Below are 26,312 nucleotides of genomic sequence, written 5' to 3' on the forward strand. Positions count from 1 at the left end.
TCAACATGCATGGGGGATTGTATATATGTCTACATCTTGTATGCAAAGTTTTTTAGAGATATGAAAATGGCACACAAGAGTGGGAAAGTAAGGCTCCATGCACATGGTTGTAAAGGGAGCAGAACCCGCGCAATCACTAACACAGGACACACAGCAGCTGCCCATTGAGATGAATTGGAAGATGTGGCTGTACCAGGCTACGCGCCAAGGGTTTTGTAAAGCACCCACACGTGCAAGCAAAATGCTCAGAAATGCAGACAGTGTACATTTGTAGCGCAGAACCGTGTACAGACGTATTTTCTAATTTATTTTGTGCAGGACCCTTCTACTGTGCGATCTCCCTTTATAGTGTGAAGCACTGTGCAAACTGTTAGCACTACATAAGTCCTGTATAATATAATAATCTGCAACTTCTGACAGCTCTGTGTAAGGGACAATTTTACACGCCCCCTGCAAATTGGATCATGCTTTGCTGTGGTTTTTTCGCCTTCATCTGGATCAACTGCGGGTATAGGTTTGTATATATGGGATTGTATGGTTGGGTTTTCAATACTGTATTTTTTTTTTTTTGGTTGAACCAGATGGACTTGTGTCTTTTTTCAACCTGACTAACTATGTACACACAGAAATGTCACAGACACAGATAACCACACACAGTACACCAAGCGCCACTGTCCCTGTTCCATGAACATCTGTCAGTGTCCCCATAAACATCTGTCACAGTGCCCAATCACATCTGTACCAATGCACAAAAACATCAGTGTCCCCATAAACATCTGTACCAGTGCAAAAAACATCTGCAATAGTGTTCCATTGTGACATACATCTGTCAGCGTCCGCCGGTGGGCGATCAACAGCTGTCATAGTGTACAAGTGCACAAAAACATCTGTCAGCGTCCAACAACACCACATGAGGCATTGCCGCGAATGTCAGAGCAAGTAATAATTCTAGCACCAGACCCCATGCGTAACTCTAAACTGGTAACCAATAAAGGCTTATAAAGCGTCATATATGGAGCAATTTTATCTATTTACCCAGTGCAACAGTGGATATTATTGCCTAAAGGTGCTACCTGCATGTTGGGCCTGTCTATGTGGCTAGCCTGTGAAAAAGTCTCACACATGTGGTATCGCCATACTTAGGACGAGTAGCAGAATGCATTTTGGGGTGTAGTTGCAATTATGCCTATGCCGTGTATGAAAATATCTTGTTAACCACTTCCAGACCGCCCGCCACAGTTTTACGTCGCTAATTTGACGTTAAACACCCGTGTAACGGCTAGGGCTGAAACAACGAATCGATTAATCGACAACTAATCGATTATGAAAATAGTTGTCAACTATTTTCGTAATCGATTAATCGGCAGCGAATTAGTTGTCCTGCATACAGAATGCATTATTTGTTTACACATCAGAAAATACAGTGCAACGCACATACAGCTCAGTACACCATCCATACATGTATGTAGATGGCAGAGAACGTGTGAATGTGTGAGCAGCAATGCCTCATGGGAAATGTAGTCCTGGGCAAGAGAAGGAACCAAGTGATTCTAAAAAGGCAGAGGTTTTTTCTTTTACCTTGCTATAGAGAAACTACAGTACTATACTTTGCTGCTTCCTATAGGGGCACTTTGAAGGCAGGAGGGGCCAGAAGTGTTGTGGGGGCGGGGGGGGGGGGGGCGAAGAGGAGAATCATTACACAGAGAGGGTAAGTATGACAAGATTTAAAAAAAAAAAAAAATCCAGCATTATACAATCACTTTAAGGGTTCTGTGCAGGGAAGATGAGCATCTGAACCCAAAGAAGGTGGAGGCCGATAGACTGGAGGTGATATAAGGCATTACAATTACATTTAAAGTAAAAGTTTACTAGTATTGTGCATTATATTTAAAATTATTATATCCATGAAAAAAAAAAGTCTCAGCTTTTAGTACTACTTTAATGTAAAAATGTTAGTTTCTCCCCTCCACCCTTCATATAGCTTCATGTCTGAGTCCCAGTTAAAATATCCTGCATATCCGACTTCTGGGCCTATTTTTTTATATACACACACACAATACAAGATATAAATACTTTCACTGTTTCACAGTAGAAATTATAATTATAATACAGTAGCGATATCTGCTGTTTTTTTTTTTTTTTTTTTTAACTATAAAGGGCTATTTTTTTTTTTAACCCCATCATGACAGGTGATAAATAAAAGCATGCTGCTGCTACTAAATGTCTTCTGCTTCCCATACATGTATTGGATTTTTGGACAAAAATATTTGCATCTATATTTGTACAAAAATTATTTGTATATTCGTTGAATGGACGAGTGTTGTTTGAAAATTCCACTTGCTTTTAACATTCAATTTTAAAATGAATATAACTTCTGAGCAAAAACCACATACACTATTTGAAGATTTGTTTGATCGAAAAGTTTTCTATTCTGCTCCTTCAAATTTTCCTGTCACTGTGGTTGACAACGAACACTGAATGGACCCCACTAATGAATGAATGAGGAAATTGGATGAATGTTTTTAAAAATTTTCTAAAAAAATTTAGTTTGTGTATGGCCAGCATAAGTGACAGCAGGTGCAGGGAACTTGTATCAAGTCTATCATGAATATTATATACCAATCCGGTCAGAAAATTTGCAAAACAGTGTTTTAGGTCTTTTAAAAATATTGATCTCGGAGTCTGATATGTACCACATTTATACCTCGAATAATACATACATCTGTCTCAGAGTGGATTAGATATCCAACTATATAGCTGGATATTTAGATTTACCACTGCATATAGATATTCAAGAACTTTAAATTATACACCAACCTTCTTTTTTTATTTATTTATTTTTTTTAGGTTATCAGATTAGTCGATCAAAACAATAAATCGGCCAACTAATCGATTATGAAAATAATCGTTAGTTGCAGCCCTAGTTACGGCAACAGTTAGCTGCCATAACCCAGATATTTTCTTACAGAGTGAGCAGTTCTCTTTCACATAAAAGTGGTCCCAGCGGCAGATTCGCCTCAAGATCACTTTTATGGGCGGCAGGAGAGGTGCCCTGCCCCTTCCTGGTCATTTTCCCTGCTTACAGAAGCCGTCGGTAGCGGGGAAAACCATCCGGTACTTTCAGGTGGCCCCCACTGGACTCTATGGCCTCGGAGGACCAGAGCAACATCATACGTCGCTTCCTTGCAGCGCCCTTAAAGTCACTGGGGGTTGATTTACTAAAGGCAAATAAACTGTTCACTTTGCAAAGAAAGTTGCACTTTGTGGGAATTTGCCCCACAGCTTAGTAAATGGAGTGAAGTTTCACTTTGCAAAAACAGCATTTTCGCTTGCATGTGACTGGATGATGGAAGGAAGTTAGCAGAGCTTAACTTCAATCACTAAGCTCTTGGGAGAACTCCCTTGCAAAATAAACAGCCCGTTTGCCTTTAGTAAATTAACCACATTGTTTCTGTACATTGCACTGATGGCGGCCAACAGTGTAGTTTGGAATTATTGGCTCTACAATACTAGGCTGTATCTGCGCTATACACCAGTGGTTCTGAATGTATGGTTTGCCATGGAACACAAAGACATGGCGAATAAGAGGGAAAAAAACCTTTACTTTTGGGATAGGTGATAGAATGTGATATTCAAGGAAGGCTCTCCTGTTCTACGCTATGGTAATATCCAATACAAGCCTTTGACTCACATACTGAAACAAGTCAGACAGCTATGAAATTCAAAAGAGAAAAAATATAAAAAGGTGAAAAAAGTCTGATTATTAAGCGGCTATATTTTACCGCCAAACCAAAGGTCTAATGGTAATCAGTAGCAGTCACCTCTATAACACATTCCTTTATACTTCATGGCGTATTATCAGTGCCTTCTAGACATAGGAGAACTGAAGCTGATAAGCCAAGACGACAAATATTAAAAAGAACCATAATGCTCTTTGGCTTTGTATGACACTTTGGTCACAGAGGAATAGTTAGTGACACCCAAACCACTTCCTGACTTTATCTACTCTGAAGTGCAACAGAAAAAGAAAGTTACGTGTGTGTCATCGTATTGCTGGCTGCAGGAAAAGAAAAAAAATGTAATCTGCACGGTCTTCTCCGCGGTATAACTGATGCACCAATCAGCAGCAGAAAGTGTTAGGCTCAGACATGGCTTCCTCTCTTGCAAGGTAAGCTTAGCTCAGATCATAGACCGGATGCATGTGCTTTCCCCAGAGACTGAGCTTGGAAGCCGTAAATATTGCTCACCAAAATCGCGTATTCCTTCTCCTGTACATAATACAGCCAAAAGTTTTGAGAATGACACAAATATTCGTTTTCACAAAGTCTTCTGCTTTAATTATGGTAATTTGCAGATAATTGACTTAATCCCATAAAAAAACATTTCCACTGCATTTGTGAAAAGGGCTTCAGGGTATCCAAGAAAGTCCAGCAAGCCCCAAGATCGTCTCCTACAGTTGATTTAGCTGCAGGATCGAAGGCTCCACCAAAGCAGAGCTTGCTCAGGAATGGTAGCAGGCAGGTGTGAGTGCAATTGCACACAGTGAGGAGAAGGCTTTTGGAGGATGGCCTGGTGTGAAGAAGGGCAGCAAAGAAGCCACTTCAGGACAGACATCAGGACAGACTGATATTCTGCAAAAGGTACAGGGATTGGACTGCCGAGGACTGGGGTAAAGTCATTTTCTCTAAAGATTCCCTTTTCCGATTGTTTGGGGCATCCGGAAAAAACCTTGTCCAGAGAAGAAAAGGTGAGCGCTACCATCAGTCCTGTGTCATGACAACAGTAAAGCATCCTGGTATCATTCATGTGTGGGGTTGCTTCTTGGCCAAGGGAGTGGGCTTACTCACAAATTTGCCTAAGAACACAGCCATGAATAAAAAAATGGTACAAAATCCATCTTCTGAAACCAGCTTCTCCCAGTCATCCAAGAACAGTTTGGTGACGAACAATGCCTTTTCCAGCATGATGGAGCTCCTTGCCATAAGGCAAAAGTCATAACTAGGTGGCTTGGGGAACAAAACGTCAAAATTTTGGGTCCATGGCCAGGAAACTCCCCAGACCTTACTTTAATTGAGAACTTGTGGTCAATCCTCAAGAGGTAGGTGAACAAAAAAAAAAAAAAACAGCAAATTCTGACAAACTCCAATAATGATCATGTAAGAATGGGCTGCCACCAGTCAGGATGTGGCCCAGAAGTTGATTGACAGCATGCCAGGGAGATTTTTGCAGAGGTCCTTAAAAAGAAGAGTCAACCCTTCCAATATTGACTCTTTGAATAAACTTAATGCAATGGTCAAGCATAATAACATCTGACAAAAACACAGAAGCAGCAGACTTTGTGAAAATTAATATTTGTGTCATTCTCCAAAACTTTTGGCCACGACTGTACATCTGGGAGGTAATTGGAAATTGTCAAACAAAGAAGGGTATTGTGAATGGAAGGAAAAAGACACCTTTTGTTACCAGTTATCATGAATAGAACGTGTGCCTCGCCTTAAACAAACGCACTTCAGGTGAAAGAAAATTAGCACAGTGTCATTTGTGATCTCATTAGTAAGATCATTCTCTCTGGACTATACACCAAAAGCCTAACGTTAGGAGACCTGTGGGCTGAAAACGTGTAATCTAGGGCTGGCCATAGATGGAGCGATTTTCTTTCCTGCAACCACTGGTTCCATAAATCCCCCATCAACACGGTCAGGGCGAGCCCAAGGAAGCCATACCCCCTGGGAAAACACAGAGGCTATAATAGCCATTAGAAATAATTGCATGTAATATCCGGCAGGCTGGTTGTACGCAAATTGATTGATCGATCAATTTGGGTACAATCAGCCTGCCCATACATGGTTCAAAATCTCAGTCAGTCCCTGCTGAACCGGCCGAGATTCGACCCATCAATGACCGACTTAAAGTGGAGTTCTACCCATTTTAGTTACTTTAGATCTATGTAATCCCCTTTAAAACGACTTTTACCAATGCAAAGTGTTTTTTTTTTTTTTGTTGCTAGTAAATACCTTAATTTCTGCTTTATTTATCCTCTTCTCACTTCCGGGTCCGGTCAGCGATTACGTCGCCGTGCTCCGCCCCACCCCGCCTCCTCTCAGTGAGCGAGGACTGAAAGCATTATATCCTCACTGAGCTCACTGAGAGGATGTGAGGCGGAGGCGGGGCAGAGCACGGCCTCAATACAATACATACTTACAGCTCACTGAGAGGAGGCGGGGCGGAGAATGGCCTCAATACAATACATACTTACAGCTCACTGAGAGGATGCGAGGCAGAGGCGGGGCAGAGCACGGCCTCAATACAATACATACTTACAGCACACTGAGAGGAGGCGGGGCGGAGAATGGCCTCAATACGATACTTACAGCTCACTGAGAGGAGCGGGGCGGAGGCGGGGCAGAGCACGGCCTCAATACAATACATACTTACAGCACACTGAGAAGAGGCGGGGCGGAGAACGGCCTCAATACAATACATACTTACAGCTCACTGAGAGGATGCGGGGCGGAGGCGGGGCAGAGCACGGCCTCAATACAATACATACTTACAGCACACTGAGAGGAGGCGGGGCAGAGAACGGCCTCAATACAATACATACTTACAGCTCACTGAGAGGAGCGGGGCGGAGAACAGCCTCAATACAATACATACTTACAGCACACTGAGAGGAGGCGGGGTGGAGAATGGCCTCAATACAATACATACTTACAGCTCACTGAGAGGAGCGGGGCGGAGGCGGGGCAGAGCACGGCCTCAATACAATACATACTTACAGCACACTGAGAAGAGGCGGGGCGGAGAACGGCCTCAATACAATACATACTTACAGCTCACTGAGAGGATGCGGGGTGGAGGCGGGGCAGAGCACGGCCTCAATACAATACATACTTACAGCACACTGAGAGGAGGTGGGGCGGAGAACGGCCTCAATACAATACATACTTACAGCTCACTGAGAGGAGCGGGGCGGAGAACAGCCTCAATACAATACATACTTACAGCACACTGAGAGGAGGCGGGGTGGAGAATGGCCTCAATACAATACATACTTACAGCTCACTGAGAGGAGCGGGGCGGAGGCGGGGCAGAGCACGCAGTACAGCTCATCTCCTGTGTAATAATGCGAGATTTCATGCCCTGATATACATCCCAGCACACTGCGAATCGCCGAATGACGTAATCGCCGACCGGACCCGGAAGTGAGAAGAGGATAAATAAAGCAGAAAATAATGTATTTACTAGCAAAAAAAAAAAAAACTTTCCATTGGTAAAAGTCGTTTTAAAGGGGGATTACATACATCTATGTAATCCAATTTATTAAAAATGGGTGGAACTCCACTTTAACATTCCCCTTCCAAGCACAGATGCCTAGTCCATTGTATTCTGACAGCTGCAGCCGGCACCTATCAGACCAATCAAATAGTGGCTGCATTTGATTGGATGCAGTCACTGTTCAGCTGACAATTTTCCATTTTTCATCCGTCCCCTTCAATTTTTTAAATCTAAAGACGAGTCAAGGAGGGGGAATGGGACTTGTCTGACAGGATCACCCACACTGCAAATCCAGAAATGTCCTGCTGTGATCCACTGTTTAAGTGCCACACAGCAGGTCCTGCGCCATCATCTTGGTCCTCTTTAGCTGGCTATCTCTTCCAGGTGCAGGCAGCCAGCTCCCATGACCCATTCCACCCCACGGACAGGTTTAAGAATTTTAAAATTAAAAAAACTGAAAATTTATTTTACGCAATTCTGCTTGGGGAGGGGGGCATGTTAAAGTGGAACCAATTCCTTTTTGGGAGTAAAGTTCTGTTTTCAGGCTCTTTTCACACAGACCGTTCAATAAGGTCTGCCTGTCAATTTTTCAGACGGCCCTGATCAATCATGACACCATTATGAAACAGTGACTGTTCAGAAATATCTGACACTGATCAGCCCCCTCCTGCAGCATTGCACCATGCGACCTACTGTAAAGTTGATCACTGGGGAAGCAGAGACTGAGGAAATGTCCTCCTACCTGGGGCAGACCAATGACATCTCAATCTAGGCATGATATGTCAGAAATTTACTCACATAGAGTGCTAGTGCGGAGTCAGAGAACCTGCTGTCCATGTGAAAGTGTTGTCACTGTGACAGGAAGTTAGAAAAATCTTCAATGATACAATCACAATAGAACGCTAATGGGGGTGTTGGATTTCCCCTAATCCCCTTCAAAAAAGTGTTCATTGTTGTCTGTGCACCTCAGGAAAATGTTTGCTCCCTTTTAATCCTGACATGTGATTGGAACAGGAAGTAAGGGGAAATCTCCCCAACATCACAAAAAAGAACAAATTGTCTCCTTCGAATGAACAATTAACATTAAGGTTATATTCATTTTTTTTTTTTGTTAAAATAAAAAAATGATGTTATACTTACCTGCTCTGTGCAATGGTTTTGCACAGAGTGGTCCCTTCCCCCTCCCCTTTCCTTTGGGTGCCTCCTTAGTGTGCTGACCATGCAGGTACGCTCCCAAGCCAGACTGTGTGCGTCCATAGATACAAACAGCGCAGCTTGGCAAAGCCCACCCCCCCCCCCAACACTCCCTCCTTACAGGATTTGATTGACAGCAGCTGGAGCCGGCTGCTCTCCCTTTCCTGTGAGATCAGGAATAGCAGTGGGGCAGATGTGACAGTGCTGGGTCGGTAGAGGGCACAACAAGAAGTAGAACATATTTTACCCTAATAAAGGGATCATATTAGGGTAAAAACGTTTAGATTTTAAGACCCACTAATCGAGGCGGATGGTGCTGACGGGCACCCACAGCTAGAATTCCCTCTGATTTAGCAGGAATCATTTGAAATTCAAGCCATCCTTGGCAGCCTTTTCTTACGGCGTCAGCTGCCCATACATAGTAAATTTTGGCCCGTTCCGAATGAAACTGCCAAAATTTGCTCAGTGGGTGGCCCTACTGGCCCCCACCCACCCAACGACCCCACCCCATCCTACGACTGAAAAGCTGAAGAAGCCAGGGAGGAAATTGTTACCCAAACAGCATATGCATCCAATCAGGAGCAGCCGCTGTTCATCTATTTTGACAGCCAACAGCTTCACCTGTCAGAATACAATGGCCACAGTAGATGGAGGCAGCCCACAGGCTGAACAGAAAAATCTGTGTTTATGGGCACCTGTTGGATAGACCAGCCTTTTTCAACCAGGGTGCCTACAAGTTTCTTCAGGTGTGTCTTTGCAAAATGCCTAAAAATGACCCAAAAATTGTATACAAGCCAAGCATGCCATTTAGTTACACAAAGCCACAGGTTTTCATGGCGCATCATTACAACCTTCTACCTGCCAGCATCCTAACAACCAATGCTGTCATCGGTTGGTAAGGAGGACGTGTATCTTTGTTTGCACCTCTGCTGCCCCCCCTTCATCAGCACTGGCAGAATGAGGTAAAAGAGAAATATTGGAATACCAATCAGTACCAATGTGTAAAGGCGTGTTTGCTTTGGAAGAGTAAATCACCTCTAATGTTGGGTTTCCTACAAGTTTGCAAGTTGCTGCAATGTAAACTATTTGTTTTTTACATTTTAGAATAGGAGGCCTTGAGATTGTGCTGAATTTTAAAGGGTACCATGACTGAAAAATGGTTTAAAACACTGGGATAGCGGAGTTCCACCCTAATTTTATACTTTACATCATCCTTACCTATATCCCTTTCAAAAGTCGGATTGGCTATTTTTTTTTTTTTTTTGTTCACTTACCTTATTTTTAATGAAAAGTATCTTCTCTTCCTTCCACTTCCTGCTTATGCGGGCGCGGCCGCCGACGTAATTTTCTGCTTTTCATTGACTCCTGGGAGATAAGTGTCATCAATCCCAGGAGTCCCTCGTCACTTCCGATGCAGGCACGAGAACAGCTTCTGGGCATGCGCAATGAGTTTTAAACCAACTGTGGGATGACTCGCCTGCACCGGAAGCGACGAGGTATAGCATTCTGGGACTCGCGACGCCAGGAAGAGGGACACTGCGGCTTCAGCTGCCCACACTGCAGATGGCTGCGCTGGACAAGAACTTCACAAGGTAAGTAATTCATCCTTTTAGGTACACTAAACAGGGGACAGGTTAGAGGATATCATTGTTTAAATCATGGGTGTCCAACCTTTTGGCTTCTCTGGGCCACATTGAGTGTAGAGAAATTTTCTCGGGCCGCATATAAAATTATACTATAGTTAAGGTATATAAGTAATAAAACGCAGCCGCACCCTTCCCGCGCTGCCCCCACCCCCAGCACTAATTTAACACAACTAGAGGATGATCCCTTCCAAGGCAGCCTCTGCCTACAGTTAGTTGGAAGCCGCTGTGGCCGTGCCCCCGACCCAACTTCCTTCCTCCCCGGCAAAAAATAAATAAAAATTGCCAAGGGACAGTGGGCCGCATTGCTTGCGGTTCTGGGCCGCATGCGGCCCCCGGGCCGCAGGTTGAACATGCCTGGTTTAAATGCACAAACAATGACTATTCTAGGGGTATTTTTAGGTAAGAAAAAAATTTGTCCGGAACTCCGCTTTAAGTAACCCTGACTAAGGCTGACCATACACGGTTCAGCAGTAACCGGCCAAGATTCGAACTGTTAATGGGCAGGCTGAATGTACCAAGGTGATCGATCAACTTGGGTACAACCAGCCTGCTGGATTCTCTTCCGATTATCACTAGCGGCTGCTATAGCTGGTAGCGATAACCAACGTCTTCTCCCAGCGGGGACGGCTTCCCCCACTCACCCCCTGTCCCCCGGGAGCAGACAATTGCTCAGTAGGAGGGATTCCCCGTTCAGCACTGTCTGTGTTGATAGGGAAATCGTGGATCCAGGAAAGAAATTTGCACCGTGTATGGCCTGCCTTACACACCCCTTTATCTCATGTGTGTCAAATCAATAGCTTTTTCAGCAGACACCAAGGCCAAACGGCTGAGCACGGGAGCTTTGATCAGTGCGCTAACCTTCCACCTCTGTGTACAGAGAAGGGGGGACACACAATACAACTATGGCCTTCCACAGTGATCTGCATGGTAAACATGAGGCATGCGCTGCCAACTCACAGATCAATAAAGTCTATGTAAGCTCTGAATCTATTTTTCAGCTTGTTTGGCATCATATGACACTGTTTACAGTCTCCTCAAGCAAACAGTTTTTTGGAAACCTGTTGCAAAGTTTCTTCCTATCAATAACAGCACTTACTATTGTAGGCTGACAACGCTTTGCCACTGCCCCACAATTAGCAGCAGTGTTGTCAGCCTGCCCTGAGAGGTCCTTCAGTTAGCCATTGTGCTGCCTATCAGGTCTATCAGATACCCAATCAGGGCTACCGAATGGACAACTGAAGGCAGAAAACACTTCCATTGCAAAACCGAAGCCTGCAACAGGAAGAGTGGTTATTAGAAGGATCTCTGGGTAAGAAACTTAGGAACAGAATCCCAAAAACTAACCCCAGGAGCCTGCATTCACTGTATCTGGTCTCCCACAGTACACACAACATGGAAATGCAATTATTTTAGTACCTATAAACTGCTAAATACCTTTTCCCATCAGCAGAACATAGCAGTCTTGTGACTTCTGTCAGTGTCCAGCCAAGCACTGGTTAAAGCTTGTAGGAAGAGTTTTCATTCTACTCTGACTGTCCTATGAGGCTGCAGGACCCCTGACCCTCTGTCTGGATAGTGCCGATTGGCCCTGTGCTGATCACATGCAACCTCCCAAAAAAAAAAAAACTCTAGCAATACAGACCAAACTGAGCATCTGCAGAGTGACTCATAGGGCTCTGTCTTTTTAGGAGATAGATTGGGGACAGTGGAAGAAAGGGAGGATTAGAGAAGACAAGCCTTTTTACATGATGCAGAGGATTAACCCCATAGGCTCCACAGTGAATATAACAAGCATGCTTTACTGCATATACAAACTGATTTTACTGTTGTGGGTTTAGAAACACTTTAAGGAATGCTGAAGAGAGTGAGACATGATGCCAAACATACTGAATAGATGGGAATTACGTACACTTTATTGGGTTTGACTGTGTAATTCAAAGCAAGTGTTTAATCAATCCTATCAAAAATCTCCAGTGGCTGCCCTCAGTAAAAGTTGTTTTCTTAGCAGTCCAGGGGGGGGGGGGGGGGGGGAGTAAATTCTTCTGTCTCCTGCAGAGCTGTAGTGCCTCCTGACAGCCCATATATCACTTCTGTGTTCTAGACAGTGGTAGCCAACAATCAAAAATAAGCAACAGGCTCCATCGCTGTAAATGACTTCATATGGGATTTAAAATGGTTGCAAAAAAAAAAAAAAAAGAAAAGAAGAAAAAGTGATTTAATATAACTTATTGCTATCCAGGGCACACAGAGAGATTTCCCTCACTTCCTGCCCTATCAGACAGACAGGAAGTGAGAGTAACTGTCAAACAGCAACACAGACACAACCCCTGTCAGACTTTATTTCTGTCTGTGGTCCTGTGGCAGATTTCCCCTTACTCCCTGTCTGGTAAAACAGTGTTCATTGGGACAGAAAGTGAGAAAGAATCCCTCTAACGGAGCCTCAGAAATCAGAAAAATCTGAAAAGGGGTTTGAATGAACCCTTCCCATTCTATTCAAAATTAAGAAAAAAAAGGATTTGTCTTAGCTGCACCCTTCTGGATAAAATGAGAATCCTGATTTTTATACTTAGTATAAAGATCATGATTCTCGGTGTAACATCTTTCACATTATACAAAAAAAGTGGGCTAACTTTACGGTTTAGTTTTTTTTTTTTTTATATTATTAAAGTGTATTTTTTCCCCCCAAAAAAAACTGCGTTTGAAAGACTTCTGCACAAATACAGTGTGACATAAAAGATTGCAATGATTGCCATTTTATTCTCTAGGGTCTTTGCTAAAAAAAAAAAAAAAAAAACTGACAGGGTCCTTTCTAAAAAAAAAAAAAAGCAAAAAATACAGATTTTTGTCTGAAAAAGGTTTAATCTTTAGGAGGGTAAACTGCCCTCACTTGCAGACGGAAGTTCATTCCTTTGATCTAAAAGAATGAAATGATACATTGTAAAACATTGTGTTTATAGTTATCTAGCAGACTTGTGCCGCTCCTATTAGAACGGGTCCTGTACTATTCAATGGCGAGCGACCCACCGCGACTTGTCAGGCGACCAAGTCACCTGACAAGTCGCGCTAGTGTGAATGGACCCTAAACAATGTTGATAAACATTTGCCTGACTGCCGGTTGAGAGCCGGTTCACACTGGGGCGACTTGTCAGGCGACCTGGTCGCCTGACAAGTCGCCGTGGGTCGCCTGCCATAGATTAGCTGTGGACCCGTTCTAATAGGAGCAACACAAGTTGCTCCGACTTAGAAAAAGGGTCCTGAGCTACTTTGGGGCGACCTGCATAGACTTCAATGATATGAAGTCCGTGCATGCCACTCCGAGATCGCAGTGCGAGCTGCGCACCGCGACTTCACAGGTCACCCGGCAAAGTCGGGTCGCGCCTATGTGAACCGGCTCTCACACTACAAGTCGTGCTCCATTCTGTGCTATGGGAACCGTTCTAATAGGAGCGACTCAAGTCGCTCCGACTTAAAAAAAGGTTCCTGCACTACTTTTGACCGAAGTCGGAGCGACTTGCATTGACTTCCATTATGTGTCACTTCACTAGTCGCCCCCGAAGTCATGTCGCCATAGTGTGAACCGTCTCTGAGGCTCTTTTCACAGCTGTGAGTGAGCAGAGAACATCTCTGAATAGAGCACATGTCATTTTAAGATCGTGGGCTGGGGGGGGGGGTAGGTGAATCGAGATTGCATTTTTTAACGACTAATCTTGTAGCTCTAGTTTGTCTTGACGTACACGTTAAAAACCCACACACACCAGAGTGATCCAGTAGTGTTATATGCATAGGTGCACTGCAATGCCTTATTGTGAATGGAACCCCAGCACAGCACAGGGTGTCATGTGTTGCACTGCAAAAAAAAAATAAATAAATAAAAATGATGACCTGTCCAAGCATTGAGTTGGGTTTTTATCACCGCAGCACTTTTTTTTTTTTCTGCCATTAGATATCCCCTAAGCAAGATGTTTGTGGACCCATCCCAGCCTGTGACTGGAAAAAAAAAAAAAAGGAGGAGAAGCAGCACTGCGATGAGCTCATCTCTCTGCTTTCTCCTCCAATCAACATGCTTCTATGAGGATATGAACACTTCCTTGTACCACCTTTCTTTTCTTACACTCCTGCCCTGCTCTACAGAACTGTAAGAAGCTAATAATCCGAATTCAGGTACTTTACTTGTACACAGGGCAGTTTTTACGTTTTTTCACATGTTAAAATCTACATTTCTTGCTATGTGATACTAAAGTCTCGTTTTTTTATTTTTTGTTAAAAATAACAAACATGTTATACTTCCCTCCTCTGAGCAGTGGTTTTCCACAGAGCAGCCCGGATACTTCTCTGTCCAGGTTCCTCCCCGGCACTCCTGGCCCCTCCTACCTGCCAAGTGCCCCCCAGCATACGTGTGCTCTCCCTATTATACAGAATTTATTAAGCGCCAACAGTTTGCGCAGCGCATTACAACATGAGGGCAGACAGTGCAGTTACAATACAGTTCAGTACAGGAGGAATCAGAGGGCCCTGCTCATTAGAGCTTACAATCTAGAAGGGAGGGTCAAGTGATTAGGGTAGGGAGTTCCATAGGATAGGAGAGGCTCGGGAAAAGTCCTGAAGCAAGCATGGGAGGAGGTGACTTTTAATGATGCGTGTTTAACCACTTCCGGACTGCCTGCTCCATATATACTGTGGCAGGGCAGCCCAGCTGCGCAAAATAACATACCTGTGCATGATTTTGTGCACGAGATCTGAGGCGCGCATATGTGCCACTGGAGCCCTGCTACCGCTGTGTCCAATCAGTGGGTCCAGCAGTCGCAATGGCTGCCCGGACCCGCCAATCGTTCCGAGGAGAGGCATAAAGGCAGTCTGCCTACGTAAACAAGGAAGACCGCCCTTCTGTCACAGAGAAAAATTGAGATCTTGTGTGCTAAGCAGAAACACTGATCTCTGCTTTCCTCTATAGTGCATCCATCCCCCCCCCCCCCCCAGTTAGGAATCATTCCCTAGGAGCACACTTAACCCTTTGATCACCCCTAATGTTAACCTCTTCCATGCCAGTGTCATTTATACAGTGACAGTGGATTTTATTTAGCACTGATCAATGTACTGGTGTCACTTGTCCCCAAAAAGTGTCACTTAGTACCGGTTCAAACATGTCAGACATCCCATGTGATTCGCAGCGCACTGCTCTGCAAATCACATGCAATGTCTGTGTGTTACAAATTCAGCCATACAGATTGTATGGCTGAATTTGCATCCGGACCAAAGTCGCACAGGACCCTTTTTTTGGTCTGCACCAGAATCGGATCACATGGGTGTCCGAATTGACAGTTTGCACTGCGGTATGCAAACTGATCTGGGGGTGTTGTTAACTTTGTATTGACATCCCCAATGATTCGCATACGGCAGTGTGAACTGCCTGCGAGTCTAGTGCAATGCGGGAACCCGCAGTAGATTTGCAGAATTGCCACATCGCATATGTGTAAACCGACACTTAGTGTCAGATTTGTCCGCCACAATGTTGCAGTGCCACTAAAAATCACAGATCGCTGCCATTAATAGTAAAAACAAAAAAAATTAAAAATTAAAAAAAAGTCCATAAATCTATCCCATGGTTTGTAGACGCGATAACTTTTGCACAAACCAATCAATATACACTTAATGGGATTTTTTTTTTTTTAACCACAAACGTAGCAAAAATACATATTGGCCTGAATTGATTAAGAAATGTGATTTTTTTCCTTTTTATTGGATGCGTTTTATAGCAGAAAGTAAAAAAAAATTATATATATATTATATATATATACATATATACACACAGTGGGTACGGAAAGTATTCAGACCCCCTTAAATTTTTCACTCTTTGTTATATTGCAGCCATTTGCTAAAATCATTTAAAGTTCATTCTTCTTCCTCATGAATGTACACATAGCACCCCATACTGACAGAAAAACACAGAATTGTTGACATTGTTGCAGATTTATTAAGAAAAACTGAAATATCACATGGTCCTAAGTATTCAGACCCTTTGCTGTGACACTCATATATTTAACTCAGGTGCTTTCCATTTCTTCTGATCATCCTTGAGATGGTTCTACACCTTCATTTGAGTCCAGCTGTGTTTGATTATACTGATTGGACTTGATTAGGAAAGCCACACACCTGTCTACATAAGACCTTCCAGATCACAATGCATGTCAGAGCAAATGAGAATCGTGAGGTCAAAGGAACTGCCTGAAGAGCTCAGTGACAGAATTGTGGCAAGGCACAGATCTGGCCATGGTTACAAAAAGATTTCTGCTGCACTTAAGGTTCCTAAGAGCACAGTGGCCTCCATAATCCTCAAATGGAAGATGTTTGGGACGACCAGAACCCTTCCTAGAGCTGGCCGTCCGGCCAAACTGAGCTATCGGGGGAGAAGAGCCTTGGTGAGAGAGGTAAAGAAGAACCCAAAGATCACTGTGGCTGAGCTCCAGAGATGCAGTCAGGAGATGGGAGAAAGTTGTAGAAAGTCAACCATCACTGCAGCCCTCCACCAGTCGGGGCTTTATGGCAGAGTGGCCCGACGGAAGCCTCTCCTCAGTGTAAGACACATGAAAGCCCGCATGGAGTTTGCTAAAAAACACCTGAAGGACTCCAAGATGGTGAGAAATAAGATTCTCTGGTCTGATGAGACCAAAATAGAACTTTATGGCCTTAATTCTAAGCGGTATGTGTGGAGAAAACCAGGCACTGCTCATCCCCTGTCCAATACAGTCCCAACAGTGAAGCATGGTGGTGGCAGCATCATGCTGTGGGGGTGTTTTTCAGCTGCAGGGACAGGACGACTGGTTGCAATCGAGGGAAAGATGAATGCGGCCAAGTACAGGGATATCCTGGACAAAAACCTTCTCCAGAGTGCTCTGGACCTCAGACTGGGCCGAAGGTTTACCTTCCAACAAGACAATGACCCTAAGCACACAGCTAAAATAACGAAGGAGTGGCTTCACAACAACTCCGTGACTGTTCTTGAATGGCCCAGCCAGAGCCCTGACTTAAACACAATTGAGCATCTCTGGAGAGACCTAAAAATGGCTGTCCACCAACGTTTACCATCCAACCTGACAGAACTGGAGAGGATCTGCAAGGAGGAATGGCAGAGGATCCCCAAATCCAGGTGTGAAAGACTTGTTGCATCTTTCCCAAAAAGACTCCTGGCTGTATTAGATCAAAAGGGGGCTTCTACTAAATACTGAGCAAAGGGTCTGAATACTTAGGACCATGTGATATTTCAGTTTTTCTTTTTTAATAAATCTGCAACAATGTCAACAATTCTGTGTTTTCCTGTCAGTATGAGGTGCTATGTGTACATTCATGAGGAAGAAGAATGAACTTAAATGATTTTAGCAAATGGCTGCAATATAACAAAGAGTGAAAAATTTAAGGGGGTCTGAATACTTTCCGTACCCACTGTATATATGTATGTTATTTTTTTAATGGTTGGTCTTTTTTTGTTTATAGCGCAAAAAAAAAAAAAAAAAAAAAAAAAAAAAAAAAAACGTGGAGGTGATCAAATACCACCAAAAGAAAGCTTTATTTGTGGGAATAAAAAAAGGACATCAATGTTATTTGGGTACAGCGTCGCACGACCGCGCAACTGTCAATTAAAGCAGCGCTTGGTCAAAAAGCAGATACAACCTTCCAGTGGTTAATTGGTGACATAAGAGGCGGAGCCAAGACCAGTCACCCTGCACAAGGGGAGAGAGCAGCAGGGAGCGGTCTCTTTTACATGAAGATTACATCACAGATCTGGAAGAAATACACAAAGCACACAAAGAATCAAGGAAGAATAAACATTCCTCTTGTATTTATTTGCTCCCCCTGAGTTCAGCTTTAAATGATATGCAGTGTATAATGATGTTATCTGTCAATGTATGTCAGTGACATTATCTTCTATCTAAGCCCCTATAGAATGGGAGAACTCTGGTGAAGGTAGATCCAAGGACAGCAGCACCCAGTAGGATTGTGTTTAGACCAGGCACTCAAACTGCGATCTGTCATTCCAATCTCACACTGACACCGCTGATAAGATTCTGTACTAATAATGACTGTGTCAGCATGGCAGGAACCTTCCCCTCCTCCGCCAATGGACACACGGCGACCGGAACACGGCCTCCGCTGAAACGCCACACCTTATGTAATCTTCATTCTTCAATAAGGCCAAAAGAATTCCAACACAGCATAAAAACTACCAAAGGAACTGTGCAGGCGATATTGTGGAAAGTCAGGATTCTGACCTCTATGGATCAATGATTCTGAATAAGCCTGGTCAGACCAATAGACACACATTCCCCCGGGGAAAGGACAGACTCCGGTGACTAAGCCTGGTCAGTCCAATAGACACACATTCCCCCGGGGAAAGGACAGACTCCGGTGACTAAGCCTGGTCAGCCCAATAGACACACATTCCCCCGGTGAAAGGACAGACTCCGGTGACTAAGCCTGGTCAGCCCAATAGACACACATTCCCCCGGTGAAAGGACAGACTCCGGTGACTAAGCCTGGTCAGTCCAATAGACACACATTCCCCCGGGGAAAGGACAGACTCCGGTGACTAAGCCTGGTCAGACCAATAGACACACATTCCCCCGGGGAAAGGACAGACTCCGGTGACTAAGCCTGGTCAGTCCAATAGACACACATTCCCCCGGGGGGAAAGGACAGACTCCGGTGAATAAGCCTGGTCAGCCCAATAGACACACATTCCCCAGGGAAAGGACAGACTCCGGTGATTAAAGCCCCGTACACACGTACCGATTGTCGGCCGTAAATATTTGGTCGATTGTCGGCTTGTTAGTATGATGCTTCCGACAGCCGACAGCGCATTTTCGGCCTAACAGAATCTGTCGTGCAGACTTTAACATTTTTGTTGTCCGTCACCAGAACGGCCGATTGTTCGCCAGTCAGTACAGATTTCGGCCGACAAACAGCAGATGAGCAAGACTGGGCATGCTCAGAAAAGAAAAAAGACAGTTAACCATCACATGACATCACTTCTGCAGTCGGCTGTTGTTGGCCGACAAAATTCGTGTGCAGTCTTTTGCAGTTTTCAACAGAGCCCTGGACAAAAGACGGCCGATCGTTCGGCCAACGATCAGTACGTGTGTACGGGGCTTTAGCCTGGTCAGCCCAATAGACACACATTCCCCTGGGGGAAAGGACAGAATCCGGTGAATAAGCCTGGTCAGCCCAATAGACACACATTCCCCCGGGGGAAAGGACAGAATCCGGTGAATAAGCCTGGTCAGCCCAATAGACACACATTCCCCCGGGGGAAAGGACAGACTCCGGTGAATAAGCCTGGTCAGCCCAATAGACACACATTCCCCCGGGGGAAAGGACAGAATCCGGTGAATAAGCCTGGTCAGCCCAATAGACACACATTTCCCCGGGGGAAAGGACCGACTCCGGTGAATAAGCCTGGTCAGCCCAATAGACACACATTCCCCCGGGGGAAAGGACAGAATCCAGTGAATAAGCCTGGTCAGCCCAATAGACACACATTCCTCCGGGGGAAAGGACAGAATCCGGGGAATAAGCCTGGTCAGCCCAATAGACACACTTTCCCCCGGGGGAAAGGACCGACTCCGGTGAATAAGCCTGGTCAGCCCAATAGACACACATTCCCCCGGGGAAAGGACAGAATCCGGTGAATAAGCCTGGTCAGCCCAATAGACACACATTCCCCCGGGGGAAAGGACAGAATCCGGTGAATAAGCCTGGTCAGCCCAATAGACACACATTCCCCCAGGGGAAAGGACAGAATCCGGTGAATAAGCCTGGTCAGCCCAATAGACACACATTCCCCCAGGGGAAAGGACAGAATCCGGTGAATAAGCCTGGTCAGCCCAATAGACACACATTCCCCCGGGGGAAAAGGACAGAATCCGGGGAATAAGCCTGGTCAGCCCAATAGACACACATTCCCCCGGGGGAAAGGACCGACTCCGGTGAATAAGCCTGGTCAGCCCAATAGACACACATTCCCCCGGGGAAAGGACCGACTCCGGTGAATAAGCCTGGTCAGCCCAATAGACACACATTCCCCCGGGGAAAGGACAGAATCCGGTGAATAAGCCTGGTCAGCCCAATAGACACACATTCCCCCGGGGAAAGGACAGAATCCGGTGAATAAGCCTGGTCAGCCCAATAGACACACATTCCCCCGGGGGAAAGGACAGAATCCGGTGAATAAGCCTGGTCAGCCCAATAGAGACACATTCCCCCGGGGGAAAAGGACAGAATCCGCACAGGAGAAATGCAAGTACCATTCTGCATTACCTTAAAGTAGAATTCAACTCTCAGCATTTTATGGTTCAACATATTGAGTTCAATAGACTAAAAACATTCCCCAAGAAACGATTTGTTAACTTGCTGGCTCCTGATCTCTCTGTGCAGCTTCCCTGAACTTTGTTCAGAGGAAAGAGTGAAGCCTCCATTCACACCTGAGCATATAATTTTCAGGCGTTTTTTGCAGGTGTTTGGAGGCAGGCATTGACATCTAACAAAAACGCCTGTAATCTGCCAAAAAAGAAGCTCATGAACGTTTGAGCTTCAGGCGTTTTGTTTCGGCGACAAAACGCTCATATGAGAACAGGGGCCATTGAAATGAATGGGATTCTGCTTGTTGGGCGTTTTGAGACTTCAGAGATGAGCGTTTTACGAGCTGAAATAAGCTCAGGTGTGAACAGGGCCCAACAGTGGACAGTGCAGTCTGGAGTCAGTCTGTTAGTTTGGAGAAGGGAAGATAGAAGAACAGGGGAGTGCTGGAAGCCTAAATGTACATGCGTTTACACGCGTTCAGAGTATCTAAGGTCCCATTTAGATTGGACTACAGGTAAGAATCTGCAGTTCTTTTCAGCAAAGTAACTATCTCCATTCCATGCATACTCTGTGTGCAAACTGCTGCAGCCAGATTAATACCCCGTACAAATGAAAGGCTGGTGATGTCGCTGTTTGCCTGTAAACGCTCATGCGATTCGAGGCTCTGACTGGCCCAGGATGCAGTTTACATGCAGAGATGGTGGTTCTGGATGCAGGTAAATCATTCAGTTTGTATGCGGCCATAGCACAGTGTTCGCTGATGCGATTCGAGGCTCTGACCGGCCCGGGACGCAGTTTACATCCAATATCATGTTGTGCTAAGTCATTTGTATGCAAATCGGGGTTAAGAAAAGCAGTAAAATAGATCCCATGCAGCCAGCAGCAATATACCCCCTCCTCCCAGCAACAATAGATCCCGAGAAACATAGGACCCCTGCAACAATATCTCACCCCCAGCAACAATAGACCCCCCCCCCCGAAACATAGGACCCCTGCAACAAAATATCACCCCCAGTAGCCAGCATCAATAGACACCTCCCTCAACAGTAGATCCCTTCCAGCAACAATTGACCCCCCAGCAACAATAGGCCATCACACAAAAATAGATTCCCCGCCAGCATCAATACACTCTCCAGCGGCCAGGAACAATAGACACCTCCCTCAACAGTAGATCCCTGCCAGCAACAATCGACCCCCCACCCAGCAACAATAAGCCATTACCCACTAACAATAGATCCCCCAGCACCTGGCATCAGTAGACCCTCCAGGACCCTCCAGCACACCCCAGCACCCCTTGCTATTGCATACACTCAGTGCAGGAGGTGCCTGAACTGCATTTCCACTGATAAAAAACCCTGGTTACATGCGTTTAGAAATGTCCTATAAATGCATGTATGTCACTTCCAGTGTGAATGAGATTGAAATTTTCTGATGAACCAGCTGAAATTCCCGCAGTGAGCGACCCTGCCAAATTCGATCTGTTCAACAAATGGTGATAGATCAATAGCGGATATCCCAACAGCCGCAGTTACCGACTGTCATAATACAACAACCAGAAGGGGATTCATCCATTTGCACCGCTTAGCATGAAATCAATAGATTTCTCTAGTTCAGCCCCTTCTTACAGAGTATGGCCAGCTTTAGGGCCCATTCTTACAGTGTACGGCCAGCTTTAGGGCCCATTCTTACAGTGTACGGCCAGCTTTAGGGCCCATTCTTACAGTGTACGGCCACCTTTAGGGCCCATTCTTACAGTATATGGCCAGCTTCAGGGCCCATTCTTACAGTGTACGGCCAGCTTTAGGGCCCATTCTTACAGTATATGGCCAGCTTTAGGGCCCATTCTTACAGTGTACGGCCACCTTTAGGGCCCATTCTTACAGTGTACGGCCAGCTTTAGGGCCCATTCTTACAGTGTACGGCCAGCTTTAGGGCCCATTCTTACAGTGTACGGCCAGCTTTAGGGCCCATTCTTACAGCGTATGGCCACCTTTAGGGCCCATTCTTACAGTGTACGGCCAGCTTTAGGGCCCATTCTTACAGTGTACGGCCAGCTTTAGGGCCCATTCTTACAGTGTACGGCCAGCTTTAGGGCCCATTCTTACAGTGTACGGCCAGCTTTAGGGCCCATTCTTACAGTGTACGGTCACCTTTAGGGCCCATTCTTAAAGTGTACGGCCACCTTTAGGGCACATGGCGACCGAGACAGGGCCTCCGCTAAAACGCCACACCTTATGTAATCTCCATTATTCAATAAGGCCAAAAGAATTCCAACACAGCACAAAAACTATCGTACGGGAAACTACACAAAACTTTTTCCCGTACGATATCAGATCATTCGATTTTCGTTTCATCAGTACAGTTTTCATCAAAAAAGAAAAATTAGGAAAGGCAAGACTACGTATGCTCAGAAAGGAAAGAATACATTATAACATATTACATCACTTCTGCACTAGTATTCTGTCGTATCAGAATATTCGTAAGTTGTTTAACCTCTTCATTTTCGATATGAGACTAGCATGCGGAAAAAAAAAAAAGACAATCATTCGTCAGATATTGTCATCGTATGTAGCAGGCTTTAGAAGGGACTTCCACCGAACAAGGATGGCCACACACTGATCCAAATTCAACCAATCCCTGCTGAACCACCTGAATTTCCCTCCATCTATGGCCACCATTCAGCAGGAACTGGACACATTTCAATCTTCTGTTAAATGGTCCTGCTGGAAAAGCAACATTCAATCAGCACATGCAGCCAATGGGATACAGTGCTGATCAGTGTATTCTGGAAGCAGGAGAGTCCCCAATGTCAGAATACAAAGACACAGCAGAGAGGGTCCATCCATCCACCTCAAATGTACGGATGGGAATATTGGTTCAGTTTTCTCATTCAGCCATGAGGCTGAAAACAACAAATGAGCCATGTATGGGCAGCGTTATGTATGGGCAGCGTTAGTGTCCAATCTAACATCATGGCATGAAGGACAAGTTACAGATGGAACAACTTCAGGTCTTTGGTACAAAGCAGTGCAAGGAGCGAGGTGTGAAAAGCCGAACGTGTACAGGTTGGTACAGTCTGCTCCACACACTTAGTAAATGTTACATCCTAAGTTAGGTACACACAGGCTGAAAATCAGCCAAAAAATGGGCAGTTTGTCAGTTACCGACACTCCTCGCATCTGTTCAGCGTTGGCTGCCAATGACTGCGAGCGCTGATTACTGTGTGGGGGGGGCAGCCCCCCTGTCAGAACACAATAGCTTAGTGGGGAGATCGCTGCACTAACATCGGATGTGTAAGTATGGCGATCTGTAAGTTGTTTTTTGTGCAGCCAAACAAAAAAAACGTCCTGTGTGTACCCAGCGTTAGGGCCAAGCAATAGGATTGGTATAATGTAGACCTTCACAGCAGCAAATGCCTTCTTCCCATCATCCCTCACTTCAATCAGTGCCTGCACCAATCAAAACTCCCCGTACTTCCATGCAACCCGCTCCATGTGACAGTACAGTCATAGGGGGTCAGTAGCCCAGTGCAAGTCTCAGATGGTTCAGCCAAAATTCAAACCATGTATGGGCAGACTGAATGAATCAATCAACTTGGGTTCAACCAGCCTGTTGGATTTTACATGAGATTATTGCTAGCGGCTATTACAGCCGCTAGCAGTAATCACTGTTTTCCTGGTGGGGATGGCACCCCCCCCCCCCTCTTCCCTGCCGGGAGAACACAATGGCTCCCCAGGAGGGATTCCCCCATCAATACTGACTCTGTTGATGTGGGGATCAAGTGATGGTTGTAGGAAAGAAAAATCGCTCCATCTTTGGCTGGCTTAAACATCAACTCTAGCGGCTCAGCCCAATCAGGACTTTCCTTCTGTCCTATTGGCTGAACCGAGTGACATGGGAATGACAGGAAGGTAAACCCTGCACACATGCCACAGGGCAAAGCTAACTTTAAGGTTCCTCTCCCCCGCAGACACTTGCATTTAAAAACTGGCGTTCTATGAATGAAAATCTGTGAATGAAAAAACTACAAGTCCCATGTGCCGCTGTGGCAGACAGGCTTGTTGTTACAATGGACTGCGAAGATCAGTGCCCTTGTAGTCCTTTCACAAGTTCTTAAGCAAAGCTGGAGGAGGTGTCTGCAGGAGCCCGACATTGCACCCGTGAGCCACTGATTGTGGGCGTAATGCTCTACTGGCTTCTAGCCAAAAAATAATACATTTACATTTTATTGTCTGCAAATAGACATATTTATTCCTTTCCCCCCCAAGGTGAGGTTATCCTTTAGCCGAGGTAGACTGATTAGCAGCAGCTGAGGATCAACAAAAGTTTTCCAGCTTGTCTGTTGGACAGAAGTCCATCTAAACCCAGGTTCACACTGAGGCGCTTTGAAATCGTGGGAGCTCAGCTGAACGATTTCAAGGGCGATTTCACAGACATCTGTGCGAGTTCCTGTACAGATGTCTATGGAAATCGCCAAAAGTAGTACAGAAACTACTTTATGGAATCGGTGCCTCAAAGTTCAGACGGTGCCATTGCCGGCAATTGGCTCCCATTTGACAAATCAGACCAATGTGAAGGTTGGCTTACAGTGAACCTGTTGCCTTACCCTGCTTGGGTAATGGTTGCCTTGAAGGTCAAATGTATCTGTAAAGCAGACTACACACTATACAATCTCTTTTATATTGACAAAAAGTAATATGACGACACCCCCATTCCATTTGCATCATATTAGGGAGGTCCTTATACTACATAGTTGATGGTAGATCTACAATGTATAGTCAGCTTTAGATCTACCACCACATTCAAGAACCTGTCTGATAGCATGCAAACTGAATGCATGGCTGAAATTTGGTTGTACAATCAGATTGCACAGTGTATGGGCAGCTTTATAATGTAAACCGATTCAGCTGTCCTGGAACAGTTATTACCCAAATCCCAGAGATGACACAAAGTCTTTCAGTCCTGGCTTCACACAAACCAAACCTGCAATTTCACACATGGCTGGAAACTACCAACTTCACCGATCCCCCCGGACAACGTGCTGCACCAATCCGCCCTCCCTGCACTCTGCGATCTACACGTGGGAGCGATCAGATCGGGGAGTCCCCATTCCCATCACACAGGTGCTACTCACAGCCATATCGGGGTCGTAGCAGGGGGGAGACATCCTCATGGTGCATCCTGGTGCAGATCCGACACCTTCAACTTATCCCCGGATGATGGCGATGTTCAGTCCAGAGATCACAGTCCCCCGATCAGTCCCCGACCCTCCTCTCCTGCCTGTTACTCTCAGGCTGTGCAGTGACTGTGTGCGATCTCCTCCCCCCTCCTCCTCCTTCTCCTCGGTGCTGCCTGCACCCTCCTCCTCCTCTACACTTTACTAACCTATCAGCGCCACCTACCTGGAGAAGAGGACCTGGACCTCACTCATCACTGGGACTCATCTCATGGCTCCTGGCTGGAGGAGTTCTTCTCCTTCTCCTTCTCCTTCTTCTCTAAATAAATCATGTTAGAACTCCAGTCAAACAGAACAAGATTACAATAATAAATCAGCGCTGAGTTCAGGATATGGAAATGTGTGCATTGCACTTACATTGTTCCGGCTTACATATTCCATACCTATAGGATTCCTGTGGAAGCAACCATCACTACTACAACCAGCCTCACTCATTTTTTGGGTTCTGCTGCATAGTACCTACAAGGGCACCAATCAGGGAACACTTTGCATCTGCTCAATGCATGCAAACCTTTCTCTGATTGGAGGAGCAAGCAGTGACAAGATCTCCACCTCGTCCAATCTTGTGGTTACTCTAGACCTCTTGTGGTTGCAATGGACCCCTTGTA

The 26,312-nt window shown here is 45.3% G+C and overlaps 1 protein-coding gene across 2 annotated transcripts in view; it reads right to left on the reverse strand.

Annotated features, from left to right (window-relative positions):
- LOC309561249 (ras GTPase-activating-like protein IQGAP2) overlaps positions 1-25,755 on the reverse strand; it is a 506,552-nt gene extending 480,797 nt beyond the window's left edge. For both annotated transcript variants that reach the window (XM_082265047.1, XM_082265046.1), the window contains exon 1: positions 25,603-25,755. In XM_082265047.1, coding sequence (XP_082121173.1) covers positions 25,603-25,648 — 46 coding nt within the window. In that variant the 5' untranslated portion in view covers positions 25,649-25,755. The remainder of the gene's footprint in view (positions 1-25,602) is intronic.
- Positions 25,756-26,312: the final 557 nt, after the last annotated feature.

Source organism: Pelophylax lessonae, assembly GCF_965119305.1.
Source record: "Pelophylax lessonae genome assembly, chromosome: 1".
Taxonomy (NCBI): Eukaryota; Metazoa; Chordata; class Amphibia; order Anura; family Ranidae; genus Pelophylax; species Pelophylax lessonae.